The sequence below is a fragment of the Polypterus senegalus genome, chromosome 10 (genome assembly GCF_016835505.1).
Source record: "Polypterus senegalus isolate Bchr_013 chromosome 10, ASM1683550v1, whole genome shotgun sequence".
NCBI classification, from domain to species: Eukaryota; Metazoa; Chordata; class Cladistia; order Polypteriformes; family Polypteridae; genus Polypterus; species Polypterus senegalus.
Window position 1 is genome coordinate 132,934,808 of NC_053163.1, and position 15,393 is coordinate 132,950,200.

Consider the following 15,393-nt stretch of genomic DNA (forward strand, 5'->3'; position numbering starts at 1 on the left):
CCTCAATGAATGTAAATGTAAACTAGAGTGCTGATTAGTGGACTTCGCCGGTGTTTCTGGCAGCAAATTTTCTGGCTTCACCAGTGTCCATAATCATCAAATTTTTCCCTAAAAAAAATATCGAAAAGCCAGCTTAGGTGAATTTTTTTTTCCAGCACCCCATAATACTATATAAGGACAATGTGACATCACGGAGCTGTAGCAGCCAAAGTCTGTCCTTACCAGAAAGCTGGTTGAGGCCCAAACCCTCTCTACTCTCCCTGTCACCTCCCCACGTGTCCATCAGAGCTGCAGCAGCAGTAATGGTGGTGGTAATCTGAGGGATGTGCAGAAAGACTTTTTCCAGCCTCGACGACCAAGTCAGACATGGGGGGGCACTGCTAGCAGCTGAACCAGATGGTAAGTGACTACCTGGGGTACATTGGTACACATGTGTGTATGTGCGCTGATGACAGCGTGGAGTTCTGGACCATGAGGGTGAGTGCTTATTGTCTGGGTGGGCTTTCAGTGCTGCAGGCGGGGTCAAATTGAATGAGTCCAGGAGCAGCAGAGATTTCTAGCCCCCAAGTCCTGATTCAAGGGATTAGATGGGTCTCTCCCCTGCCCCCTGTCTACTCCACTTCCTCTGGTTTTCTGTAACTCTGATGAGCACTGGGCTTGTGGGGGCCAATCCTCATTGAATTCATGATTACTGTTCCTGTTGCTACTGTAAGCAAGACATTTTAGCATTCTGATATTTAATTCTATTAATTTTAAGTCTCAAGTAGACACGGTAGTCCAGTGGTTAGAGCACTGCTGCCTCACAGCTCAGGTCACATTTCTGGCCACAATAATCGGTCCAGCATAGCTGGCAGACACCTCCCTAACCCTCAGAGACACTTAAAAGCCACCACTACAGTCAGGATTGTGTTCTCTGACATTTCCAGTAGCTTTAACACCATTCTGCCTCTTCAACTGGGGAAAAACCTCAAGGCTAAGAATCTTGATGCTCCAACAATCTCTCAAATCATGGACAACCTGATCAAGAGAAAGCTGTTAGTGAGACTCAAGGAAATGTGTGTCACAAATGGTGGTGTGTAATACTGAAACAATTCAGGGAATTGTCTTGTCTCCCTTCCTGTTCACCCTCTACACAACAGACTTCCAGTACAATACCAGTGCTTGCCAGATGACTCCTTCATCATAGGCTGCATTAATAAAGGAGATAACCTGGAGTATAGGAGGCTTGAGAAGGACTTTGTCTTGAGATGCTGCTGTGAGAATCACCTGCAGCTCAACATCAGCAAGACAAAAGAGTTGGTGGTGGACTTCCAGCATGCCAAAGAGCCTCAGAGACCAGTCAGAGGAAGAATGTGGAGGGGTGAAGACTTACAACTACATTTATTTATTTGGCAGATGGCTTCCATCCACAGCAACTTACAACATTTGAGATACAATTGGTTACATTTCTTTTCTTTTTCCAATTGGAGCACAAGCTCAGAGTCACACACTGTCAGTGGCAGAATTTGAACCCACAGCCTCAGGGTTTGAAGTCCAAAGCTTTAACCACTGTGCCACACTGCTTGCCAGGTGGGGGTTTACAATAACAGTGGACTGGACTGGTCTGACATCACAATGGCACCAGAGCAGACTGGACTTTCTGAGAAGACTCAAATCTTTTTATGGGTCTAGCAATCTGCTTGACATTTTTTGCCATTACATAACCGCCAGTGTTAGATAGATAGATAGATACTTTATTAATCCCAAGGGGAAATTCACATAATCCAGCAGCAGTATACTGATACAAAGAAACTATATTAAATTAAATAGTAATAAAAATGAAAAAAAATTAAAATAAAATTAATGTTCGCATTTACTCCCCCGGGTGGAATTGAAGAGTCGCATAGTGTGGGGGAGGAACGATCTCCTCAGTCTGTCAGTGGAGCAGGACAGTGACAAAAGTCTGTCACTGAAGCTACTCCTCTGCCTGGAGATGACACTGTTCAGTGGATGCAGTGGATTCTTCATGATTGACAGGAGTTTGCTTAGTGCCCGTCTCTCTGCCACAGATGTTAAACTGTCCAACTTTAAACCTACAATTAAACTATGTCATGGTCTCCTGCGGAAGCAACTAGAGTTTCACACAATGCCCTGAACAGACTGATCAGGAATGTCTGCTCCATCACAGGGTTAAACCCAGAAACACAGAAAGCTGCCTTCATGAAAAATCCTCTCCATTAGGCGCCGTCTTGGACCTCTTTTAGTCACAGTTTCATTCTTTCATGGTGTGCTAAGATGTGCCTCTTGGGGGTCTTTTCTGCCCACTGTAATCAGACACTTCAGTGCTTCCTCCTGACATCCCTAACTAAATACTCATACTTTAATTTGTTGTTTCTGCACCAATATAAATGTATTATTTATTTACAAGTTGATTGATTGCATTATTTGCCCTGTCAGTCTGTATCTTTTTTCGAGTGTGTGTTTCTGCTGTTGTATGCATCTACATTTCCCCTTGGGATTTATAAAGTTTATCAAACCTAATCTGATCTAATCTGAAAGACCACTGTATCATTATAATCCACACAAAACTAGTTCAATTTCTTCTTTCCCAAAAGCAAAATTTGCTTACCTTTCCATGATTTCCCCGAACTTGAGGCAAAACAAATTCAGCGGGCTGGCTACTACTAAACAAGTTAGAAAATGTACGCATGACGTAACATTCCAGAGCGTTCAGGAACTCATTTGCAAATTGGAATATTTTTCATTTATGTTTGTTTACTTCACAAAAGAGACAGATGTCATATTATTAAATATTTTTGTGACAATGAGTCATTTTTCAAAAACAACATTGTTAATAGAATGTAATTACGTCTATTAATAGAATACATCAAATACATGTTTGTTTTTGAATAACATTTTACAATATCACATTGTAGTTAAAAACTGAGTCCAGACAGTGCAACTAATCATCACTGAGGGGCATGGGGAGGGGTGGAGCCTGAAGTGGGTGGGGCCAATTGACAGACATTTCCCATATTCAGCAAACCCCTCCTCACTGTGTGATGAAAGACGCTATCACGTTGGGTGTGCATTTAAACAATTTGCTAGTAATGACATTCTGTGTTTATTTAATTTCTGAATAATTTTATTATTTATTTTTCACCATAAAAGGTAAAGACTGTTCCCTGTTGTACCATAATTCTGCAGTATCATATTCTTGCCATTACATCAGCACACTTTTAGCACAGACGTTAAGATTAAGAGTTAGTGCTATTAGGGTTTAGCGTGAAAGCAAAATGGTTCCACTCAGACATCCAGCCCCGCCTACATCTGGCCACACCCCATTCCCCATCCTGCAGCAAGGAAGTTCAAAAATAGTATTGGTTGGACTACATTATGTTCCACCTCAAGTGATGTCAAAATTGCACCAATAGATGTCCTGTTGTTACTTATTGGTTGTGGGGGATTTATGGCTGATTGAAGTTATGGCCAGTAGGGGGCAGAGCAGTACCCCAAACTTTAGACACAATTCCACAACACCAAGTCCTGGGTGCAAATAACAGTTTATTAATATGGAAATACCACTCTACAGGCTTCACAATATACAGAAGTACAGTCCACAGTTTCTCTTCCCTGTGTATTTCCTTCCTCCTTCCACTCTTCTCAACAAGCCTTGTCCAACTCTTCCCTGACTCCAGCTATCTCTTCCAAGTGGAGGGCTCTCTTTTAACTCTGGACCTTGGAGTACTTCAAGATCTTAACCTATTGCCACCAGGAAGCACTCTTGCGACAAGGAGGACCCCAGCACTCTTTTTGTCATCAGTGTCTAATAGCTCCCCATGCGGGACCCACAGAACTTGGCAGAGCAGGCCCTTGGGACCACAACTCCCATGCTGCTCTGTGGGTATATATACTGGGGCTCACCAGAACAGATGCTGCCACCCAGTGCACAGGGGGGACACTCCACCCATAGCAGGCACTCAAATACTGTCTAGATATTCCAGGTACCCAAGCCCAACCTGAGTGTCCCTCCGTGGTTGCTGGGAGATGCCAACCCTGGTGTAGCTGCTGTGTCTTTCTGTGTCCATGTAGTGACACAGATGCAGAATATCACCAATCCCCAACTGGCCTTTCTTTCTCGTGGCATCCCGGCCAGGCAAGAGAGCAGGATTCACCACAGCAGGAATGCCAGCTGGTTCCTCACAATGTTCATATTTCCTAAAAATAAACATTTTCAAAGAGGTGTGCATTGCAAAGTCAACATCTATGTTGAATTCCACCCTCAATCATGCAAGTGCGCTGATTTGATGCAGAAATCCCATCAGCATTTCAGTAACCTACACTGGGGATCAGCTTATAGTAATCAGGGACAGCTACTCTTCTGAGGGGTCTCGCAAGTAAGAATTTCATTGTACCATTTAGACATGGCAATAAATTTGAACTTGAACATGGAACACCCTCTCCCATGGCAAATCTGAAATAGCAAACTAATCCATAATTGAGGTCACACAGAATATTGCAGTTTTTAGATTAATGATATGAGACAATCAGGCAATGTTTTTAACTGGACATTTTAAAATTTCAATCATTTGTATACTGAGCTCTATTCGATATACACTACAGTCAAAAGTTTTATCTCAGTTTTTCCAGTTTTTATTGAATTTAATCAGTTGAAACACAATAAATGACCTAAAATGGTGAAAAGGTAAGCAGTAAACTGCCAGAGGTTTAAATTTACAGTTTAGGTTAGCACAAACCGAAAAAAGAAATATTACAAATGGGTCTTCTTCAGGGAACAACTAATGGGTTACAACCTACAGATGTTATGTGACAATTAAAGTAAATTAAACCTTGCAAGTTGAAGCCAACAATTTGTACAGGTGTCCCAACTTCTGCTGATTACTTAAAAACCCTCTGTCTGAACTTTCCTGACCAATTTCTTAACGAATAAGTACACCAATGAAATCGGGCCATGGGGAGCCAAGTTCTTTCCTACAGACAGATGGAAGAAGAGATAGACAAATAGACCTGACCACATATAGATTCTTTTGCATTTTATTCAAATGTGTCTAAAAATGCGCAGGATGTCAGAAAAGTAAAGTCCTAAAAGTCAGAATCTGTAGCCTTCTGCTACAGTGAAAAAATAAGGTCTTTATCAGATACCTTTATCATGCTGGGATCCATGGCTGGACTTATGTACTGCTTTAACGCTCCGTGAGCTACTGCGGCAAATGCATGAACAAATATTTGTCCTTTGCTTTTCAAAGGAATATTCTCTCCATTACTCTGATCTATCGAGTCCTCTTTCACCTTTTTTACCGTCGTCACTGAGATAAATGAGCCACCGCTGGTCGCACGCATGCGTTGTCCCAGAGTTACGCGTCTCCAGTGAACTGCAGATGACGCGGAGGGCGGTTGTCTACACAGCGGCTGCTGCGGCGGAGGGCAGCTGTCAACACAGCGGCTGCTGCAGCGGAGAGCTGAAAATGAACTGCCGCGCTTACTAGTGGCAGCTCTTCAGAAATGCACAGTGAAGGCGTTACAGTTAGTGCCAGTGTTAATGAAGCATGCGAAGGCGAGGATTCTGCAAAACGCTAAACTTTGATGCCACTTCTATATGTGCGTGGCGTAACGAGAGGTCGTCAGCTTTCAAAGAAGTGGTTCCATGACCTCTAGAACGCAGACGATACATTACAGAATGTCCGTGTGTTCTCAAGTGACGGCATATTCAATATAATTGTGACTTGGACCGACAGACGTGCACAGCAGCTCATCTATCAGCACAAACTGAAACACCGGGGTGCAGATGTGGCCCGAGGTCAGTTATGGTGCGCTGCTGGCTTTCATTGCGCTTATATAGAATTCAAAAGCGTGAAGTTGAAATGTGCTGCTCAATAAAAATATTTGCATTAAACACCTTATGGGCTGTAGATCACGTGTGAAAAACGTTTCAGTTCACGTCTCAGGTGTTTGCATTTGGTTGACACCAACTTACCTGTTCGCACAATGAGAAATCCTTTTTGAAAATATAATCGTTCTTTGAGGTACTGACAGAGACATTTGCTACACTTCACACTTGAGCAGACAACTGCTGTTGACAAAATAGTTTAGCAAGGTCGTGTGGTAAGTGATACAAACATCATTTAGTTACTGAGTTGGCCGCAATTCCTCTGAACCACAGGTAAGTTTATAACCTGATCAAAGTTCTGAGAGGCAAAAAACTTAACCTGCTGATGATTTTTTTTCTTTTAAAATTTATTTTTAAAATATTTTTATTTCATTTTTTATTAATTTTACATTAACATCTGAAAATACCTCATGAAAATAATTTGATGCCATTATAACATCCATCCATCCATCCATTTTCCAACCCGCTGAATCCGAACACAGGGTCACGGGGGTCGGCTGGAGCCAATCCCAGCCAACACATTTTAAAATATTTCCCTCTTTTTTTCTAAAAGCGATAGTTGAAGGATCTTACTCTCCTTGCTTTTAAAATTTGGAACACTGTGCTCTGAAGGCTGTTAAGAGTAATTTTAGGCTTTGACATTGCACATTCCTTCTCTTTAGGACATTAGAACTATTATGAGAACAGGCCATTCAGGCCAACAAGCTTATGGATTTAATTTTGCTATGGTTTTACAAAATAAAAGTAAGTTGAGATCTGCATGGTAATTTTTCTATATGTCTCTGGTTCTCCGTGTAAAGAAAACATTTCTGACATTTGTGTAAAAATTGGCCCTTTGCAAGTTTCCAACAGTGTCCCCATTTTCATGCTGCAGATTTCATTTTAAAGTAACAGCTGGGATCCACTGTACTAATTCCTTTCATAATTTCACTAATTGTAAACACTTCACTCACATCCCCTCTTAGTTTACTTAAACTGAAAAGATGCAGCTCCTTCATTTTTTCCTCCAATCTCACCACTCAGTCCTAATCAGCCCAGTTGTTCTTTTCTGAAATTTCTCTTGCTCTTCTATGTCTTTTTTTGTAATGTGGACACCAAACCTGCTCACAGTACTCCAGGTGAGACCTCACAAGTGTGTTATAAAGCTTCAGCTTAACCTCACTTGACGTGTGCTCTACACATCAGACTATACATAACCTGACATCCTAGAAGCTTTCTTGACAGCTGCTGTACACTGGCTGGATGTAGAAGGTGACAAGTCCACTATGGACTCCTGCATGGGTTCTTCTCATCAGGTGTACTTTCAAGTATCAGAACTCCCATTGAGTATTCAAAAATACAATTTGTACTTCCTTCATGTAATAATTTACATTTACTGACATTAAATTTCATCTGTCATAAATCTGCCCAAGCTTGTATGCTGTCCAAGTCCCTCTGTAACAGTTCAGTACAGCATTGTCTGCAGTTCCACCCATGTTGGTATCCTCAGTAAACTGTACCAGCTTGTTACTTATATTCCTGTCCATATCATTTATATATTAAAAATATTAGCTACCTTAGCATGGACCCCTGGGGCTCACCACTCTTAACCTCAGTCAGTTCTGTTCAGGTTCCTCGCACCATCACCCTCTGAGCCAATTCTGTACTCATCTCAGGACCCTGAACTCCCACTTCTGTTGCCCAACTTCTCATATGGAACTTTATCAGACACTTTCTGAAAGTCAAGATAAATAATATTATGCGATCCACTCTGACTTTATCCTTTTGTTGCTTCTTCATAGAATTCCTGCATGTTGGTAAAACACGACCTCCCCATCTGAACTCATGCTGACAGTTCAGTAAAACTCCTGTTCCCCACATGTGTTGCTCAATCTTTTCCTTAATAATTCCTTACATTAATTTACCCATGATGCATCTTAAGCTTTGTGGACTGTGCCCGGCAGTTTATCCCGGCCAAGTCCCCCAAGCCGCCAGATGGAGTCCTCCCTGCAGTATGGAGGTGCCCTAAGACCAGCAGGGAGTCATGGACTATGCAGTTTTTATCCTCAGCCCTGCTGGATACCACAGGGGCCGCAAGAGGGAGCTGCAGGGAGGACCAAAGACTTATTTGTACACTATAACCCGGAAGTTCGTCATAGGAAGAGCAACGGACTTCCGGGATGAAGAAAAGTACTTTTTACCTGACCCGGAAGTGATACAAGATCACATGGACTGGGAACACTTCCGGGTCTGGGAATATAAAAGGACTGAGGGAACTCCCAGACAATGAGCTGAGCTGGGTGGTAGGAGGCCAACGCGTCTGGGAGTGGAGGATTGTGATTATTATTGATTTGTTATTGTTATTGTGGTTTATGAATAGTGTGGAGTGGAGGGTGCTTAGTGCACATTGTTATAATAAAAAGAATAATTGTAGCACTTTTACCAGGTGTTTGGCGTGGTACCTGAGGGTTCAAGGGAGCACTACTGCCCCCTACTGCGACAGCTTATTGACCTAATATTTATGTATATAAATATGAGTGTGATACAGTACCTGCCAAACAATACAAAGAGTACATGACATGTGTTTCGCCCTACTTGGGGCTCATCAGGTGTACACACCTTTGCTTCCCTTTATGGGGATTGAACCTTGGCAGCTTAAGCGATGCCTTGACAGAATGTAGATCTGGGTATTACATGAATAAAGCTGATCACAATCTGAGTGTTTAGGTGGTTACCTACCAGGTAACATGTGTGGTTGACTGGCCAGTTGGCAAACATCTGCCACATCCTCTCAGTCACAAGCAGATCACAGACATGTTATATAGTACATGTTAAAGTACTAATAAATGTTCTAATGTTCAAATAAATAACACAAATAGTACGTGACATGTGCTTTGCCGTAATTGGGGCTCATTGGGTGTATGCGCCTTTGCTTCCCATTATGGGGATTGAATAAATATTTATATATTAAATATTCAATTCAATTTATATATATATATATATATATATATATATATATATACATCCATCCATTATCCAAGGCAGGAAACAAACCCTGGGCAGTGTGCCAGCCCACTGCAGTATATATATATATATATATATATATATATATATATATATATATATATATATATACACACTCACCTAAAGGATTATTAGGAACGCCATACTAATACGGTGTTTGACTCCCTTTTGCCTTCAGAACTGCCTTAATTCTGGCATTGATTCAACAAGGTGCTGAAAGCATTCTTTAGAAATGTTGGCCCATATTGATAGGATAGCATCTTGCAGTTGATGGAGATTTGTGGGATGCACATCCAGGGCACGAAGCTCCCGTTCCACCACATCCCAAAGATGATCTATTGGGTTGAGATCTGGTGACTGTGGGGGACATTTTAGTACAGTGAACTCATTGTCATGTTCAAGAAACCAATTTGAAATCATTCGAGCTTTGTGACATGGTGCATTATCCTGCTGGAAGTAGCCATCAGAGGATGGGTACATGGTGGTCATGAAGGGATGGACATGGTCAGAAACAATGCTCAGGTAGCCCGTGGCATTTAAACGATGCCCAATTGGCACTAAGGGGCCTAAAGTGTGCCAAGAAAACATCCCCCACACCATTACACCACCACCACCAGCCTGCACAGTGGTAACAAGGCATGATGGATCCATGTTCTCATTCTGTTTACGCCAAATTCTGACTCTACCATTTGAATGTCTCAACAGAAATCGAGACTCATCAGACCAGGCAACATTTTTCCAGTCTTCAACTGTCCAATTTTGGTGAGCTCGTGCAAATTGTAGCCTCTTTTTCCTATTTGTAGTGGAGATGAGTGGTACCCGGTGGGGTCTTCTGCTGTTGTAGCCCATCCACTTCAAGGTTGTGCGTGTTGTGGCTTCACAAATGCTTTGCTGCATACCTCGGTTGTAACGAGTGGTTATTTCAGTCAAAGTTGCTCTTCTATCAGCTTGAATCAGTCGGCCCATTCTCCTCTGACCTCTAGTGTCAACAAGGCATTTTCGCCCACAGGACTGCCGCATACTGGATGTTTTTCCCTTTTCACACCATTCTTTGTAAACCCTAGAAATGGTTGTGCGTGAAAATCCCAGTAACTGAGCAGATTGTGAAATACTCAGACCGGCCCGTCTGGCACCAACAACTATGCCACGCTCAAAATTGCTTAAATCACCTTTCTTTCCCATTCTGACATTCAGTTTGGAGTTCAGGAGATTGTCTTGACCAGGACCACACCCCTAAATGCACTGAAGCAACTGCCATGTGATTGGTTGATTAGATAATTGCATTAATGAGAAACTGAACAGGTGTTCCTAATAATCCTTTAGGTGAGTGTATATATATATAGTAACGGGTCCCACGCCTGGCCGGAACACCCCTTCTGCAAATGTTCTGGTGGAGCAACCATGGGCTTCTCATTACCGCCCCCGGGATGCTAAGTGGCAGCCTCCCTGGCTGACTATGGTCCCTCAGTTTCCCGCAGGGCTCCATTGGAGATGGAGTTCTCCACAGCCCTTTTGGGATCTGGGGTTGCCGCCAGGGGGTGCTGCATGGGTCCCTGAGCCGGAATGGACAACTTTGCAGACCCGCCTGGAAGTGCAATCAGAAACAGGTGATCAAGCACCTGGAGCACTTCTGGGTGGGCTATAAAAGGTGCCAGCAACAACCACTCAGGTGGGAGGAGGACAAAGCTTGCTGAGGAGGAGTGGTGGTGAAAGACAGAAGAAGAGTGCTTGGTGTTACTTTACTGTGCTTGGGACTGTGTTGTGGCTGGAGGGATTACGAGAAAGACGTGCCCTCCAGCTGAAGAAAAATAAATAGTTTATTTTATTTTACCCGTGCCTCCTGTGTGAATCTGTGTCAGGTCGGGCGCTATATAGCACTCTTATTACATTATATATATTTGATTTGATTTTTCTTTGATTTAATTTACCTGTATATATCTTTTGGAATGAAAAATTAAATATATTTTATTACTAAACAGGTTTTTGATAAGCCATCTTTTGGAATGATCCAGCAAATACGTACACAGTGCCCCCCTGTGGGTAGCCTATGGGCAGTGTGGGCTTGGGAACACCCAATACTGTCCTGGGCCAATGTAGGGGCTGCTGAAAAGGAGCCCCTGAGCAAAGTTCCCTAGTGGCCCAACGTGGGTTAAACTCTGGCAGCCCAAGCTCAGTAAACCCCTCATTGACCCAGTAATGGCTTGTACCCCATAGTTTTCATTTTTTTAATGTTGTCACAGAGTACATAACACACTGAATTAGTATTTTCAGTACGTTTCAGCTTTTGATGGTAGAAGTATAAATAACAATTTGAAGAACTTCTAAAAAAATATATTTTTTTATGTATTATTGATAATGCTTTCATGTTTATAGTTGTAACACTACATAAATAAATAAACAAACAAACATATAAATAAAGCTGGACCAGTACCAATTAATTCAAAGGCATTTTGTGCTTTGTAAGAATAAATAATTTAAAGCCACGTCAATTTAACACTTCAATAAAGGAAAGGACCAGTAAGGGGTGGTGTAGTGATAGCATTGCTGCCTCAATGAAACTTGTGTGTGGAGTCTACATGTTTTCCCTGTGTCTGTGTTTGCTTCCTCCCACTGCCCAAATCATGTATGTTAGGTGGACTGGTGGTGCTAAACTGGCCCTATGCTGTGTGTGTGTGAGAGAAAGAGAGTGTGTTCACTCTGGTGGCCTGATGCCCTCCCCAAGGTTTGCTCTTGCCTGTGCCCATTGCTTTCTGGGACAGGCACAAGGTGCCCTGATTAAGTCCTTCTAGAAAATGGATGGATGGAGTAGTAAGGTATGGATGTTTTTCAGGTTCAAGACTAAATGTGGTCTCCCTGTCTGTTTGCCCACATTGGGCCAGTGTTTTGGTGGCAATGCTGCCCTGATGAGCAATTCTTATTTGGGCCAATGTAGGCTGCCCACACAGAGCCAATGTGCTTGCCTACACTGGCCTAATGTCATTTTTCTGCTGGGAAAGCAACCACAGCTTATATGCTGTTCCTCTTTGTACGTTTTTTTGTGTCTATCCATTCACAATCCTATTGCAGACATCCATGCTACTTGCTGTTCTTGTGTAAGGCCTAATCAGTGTTAGGAGACTCTTAAGCTTTGGCATTGCTTACTAGTTTTTCCCACACAGTGGCTCAATCCCAGATGCTGCCCACCCAGCACCCCATCACTGGTGTCATGCTTATATTTGTAAGGCAACATAAGACAGCTTTACTTCAGTTCACCTCTAAAGAGGCTGTGCTGTCAGTGATGTCTTCCACTGTGAATTAGACTTCCCATAGGACTATATGGGAAAAGTGGTTAACAAAGAAATAAGTTGGTGGGAACAAGTCATTAAGAAATAAAATACCTCAAACCTTAAAATTCCTGCCAATCCCGTGCAAAGGCGTCAGTGAAGATGCAAACAGTTCTGCACTGCAGCAAGAGGCCAGCAGAAGGTTTAAATGTATTTCAGAACTTGTGGTGCAGCATCTGAGGAAAGATCACAAACAGGAACGCACAAGATAAGGCTGCGGCTGCGTCTGCGGCTCTGGCTCTGACAGACTGGTGCATGAGGATCCACCAGAAACGCGCAGCATGAGCGGAGCTCTCCACCTGCATTCCAGCACGACGCTTTTTGAAGGCTGCCCCGCAGAGCCGCCGCAGATTTCAATGTGCACAAGCGCACAAGCAGATGAAACATTTGGCACGCAAGGAAATTCGCGCAAAGCGGCACCTGCACACAGACTTACACACGTCGACACGATCGCACCTGACATGCACGCACACACCAAAAGTCTTACTGGTACATACATTGCATTTTCAGGGTTGCGGCGAATTGGAGCCTAGCCGGGCGTCATCGATCTTAGGGCAGGAGCCAACATTGGAAGGGGGCGCCTGTCCATTAGAAATGCCCTCTCACTTACGCCTGGCTGGTCTGAACCCACACAATCCAAAAGTCTCAAGTGCCTCGAATCTGGTGCCCTTTGGAGCAATGAGATTACTAACATGCAGCCACTTGTACTACCGAACTGGAGCTTTTCACTTATCATGCGTTTGCCAGGTGCTGCCCTGTACCCAAGCAAGTAATGAATACCCGTGGAAGTCTGTCTGTCACGGGCATCTTCTGGCACAAGACTGTGGCCAGTGTCCATTTCGAGTGTAGCTCTACATTTCTAGTCACGCCGAAGCTCTCTGTGTGTCAGGTGCGCTTCTGATAAAGTGAGACGCACGTGTGAACGTATAAATGACACACGCACTTACGTGCGCCGGATCTGCACCGCACATAAACTGACACGCAAACATCCCTCAGAGACGCCAGATGCCGGAGCTGCACTATACATGGCAAACACACACACACACCAGTGATTTCAGTCACCCACAAAGCGGTGCACTTCACATGCACACTCCTGCAAAAAGGAGGGTGTTTTTTTTTTTAACGTACACTTATATTACAGAGCTGCGTGGTACAGACTCACATAGTTGTGAACATGAAAACGCCACGCTAAGAAACACATCAAACGCAAGCAGAATTCAACTCCCAGATCGCACCTGGCACGCGCACGGGAGATAACAGCCGAAGCCCCTTACCTGTCTACTGCAGCATCCGTCCTCAAGGTCGTGTCGGGGTTTCGTGTGGCGCAGTCCTGAGAGCTACAAGAAGATGAGAGTGGACGGAGGGAGAGGACAGGTAGCGCTCTTCTCTTCATGGGACCCTGCAAAGCCGGAAAAAGTCGGGTCCCCTCCCCCAGTTTACTTGACTTTCCCCTTCACTCTCCTCCCCCTTTCTCCCTCCTCCTCCTCCTCCTCGTTCTCCTCCACCTCAGTGCAGGTTTTGCTGACTGTCCCGAGAGCTGCGCTCTCTGCTGATCTCGCTGTCTGCTCGGTTCCCCCAAGCCCTTCTCCTTCTGCTGGCGATGCAGATCGATGCCGACGCAACTTGCTCCTGCATTTATGAAATGTCATGTGTGACACATCGCACGCAGTCCTCCGATCTACACAGTTCTCATCCGAAGTATACAGAGTCCTTCTCTCTCTTTGCCATAGATGACTGCACCCCCGTGCAGCATTGAAGAGAAATCATATCACAGTGCTATACCACGAGCTCCTTATATTATACATTTCAAAAACTAAAATACAGAAATAAATCATTGTGTTGTTGAAAGTCTTTGTTAGGTTCCTGTGCATAAACAACCTGAAATAAAGCATCTTATCTGCCATATCTGACTGTTGCAGCTTACCTGATTTTCAGTTCATACGTTGATTTATAAAAGACTTATTTACTATGGCATTGCATCTCAGAGTGGGGGTTTGCTTTCAGATCTGCCAAACAGACTGCTGGCCGAACCTGAAAAATCAAAATAAATACAGTAGTTGTTTTATGTGTATCTAAAAGTTTAAGTAAAAGTTCTAAGTGAAGTTCCCTGGTAGGTGGCTATACAAAGACCACTCAAATCTTATTTTTCTTTAGATGATACACACCATGATGTGGAAAGTCCCACACTCTGCCTTCATTGTAATTCAGGATTTCTCAATAATGCTTATAGTCTGCGTGGAAACCTGAATTTTTGCTTTAGTTTTCTTTTGAGCCCAATGACAAGCTGTTCAGCAATGCAGCGATTGTTTCCCATTTTAAGAGTTTCATCTTTTAAAGGCAGATTTAAGCAATAGTGACCACCTACCAAGTCTTGCAGATTCTGTGGCTATGCACATGAACTTGATGTCCTCCGGCGACATTTCTTCTTTCTCCTCACAACTGCATTCTGGAAAGTCTGAATTGTACTGTTAGTGCAGCATTTCTTCAGTTTCTATTATTGACACACGATTGATTGAATGTTCAGGCAGCTACCACTGTGCTTTGCAAAGTCGTCTGTTTCCTTGTCTGGCCCACCAACCATCCATCCAAGTGCAGTCTGCACAGCATGAGGTCCACTTTCCCTGCTAGGTATGATTAGCCACAGCTCGAAGACCTTTGGGGTTTTGAAACCTATTAAAAGATCAGCTTTAAAGTCTACAAATGGTAGACCTCCTCAAGATATGCCCACTTCTTGATGTCTTCCTGTTGTGGAATATTTCCTCTGTCCACTAGAATAGAGACCTTAGACTTTTGGTAAATCAATGTTTGCATTATCATTGATACAACCAACGACCTGTAAATCTGATAAGACAGAACATTTGGTTAGCACTTTTGAATCAGCGTCATAATTACTCATAGTTTTGTGGACTGCTTGTGTTCTTCTTCCATGAAGGTTTAACTGTCTTTGTAGTTTTTCATTACAAGTTTATGGCGTATGTCTCTATGTACTTTTCACTCTTCTTATATTTTACCTTAACAGAGACCACATAAAGTGCATATTCTCCTCCGGCCCCAGTAAGAGTACAGATTCCCTTCTCCGTTTCCTCCTCAGTGGACGTGGCTTTACTGGATGTTGCTCCATCCTCTTTTTTGACATACAGGATATCTGGGTGCTGTAAAAAGCATATCTGACATTTTATT

At 43.2% G+C, this 15,393-nt stretch overlaps 1 protein-coding gene across 4 annotated transcripts in view; it reads right to left on the minus strand.

Moving 5' to 3' along the window:
• hapln4 (hyaluronan and proteoglycan link protein 4) overlaps positions 1-13,922 on the minus strand; it is a 39,450-nt gene extending 25,528 nt beyond the window's left edge. The window contains exons 1-2 of one of the 4 annotated variants that reach the window (XM_039766698.1): positions 13,488-13,922; positions 12,275-12,389 (exon numbers count right to left, since the gene is read on the minus strand). In XM_039766698.1, the coding sequence (XP_039622632.1) occupies positions 12,275-12,389; positions 13,488-13,606 (234 nt within the window). In that variant the 5' untranslated portion in view covers positions 13,607-13,922. Of the gene's footprint in view, positions 1-7,442; positions 7,602-12,267; positions 12,390-13,487 lie in introns of those variants that run through there. The other 3 variants (XM_039766701.1, XM_039766700.1, XM_039766699.1) reach the window with 3 other exon arrangements.
• Positions 13,923-15,393: the final 1,471 nt, after the last annotated feature.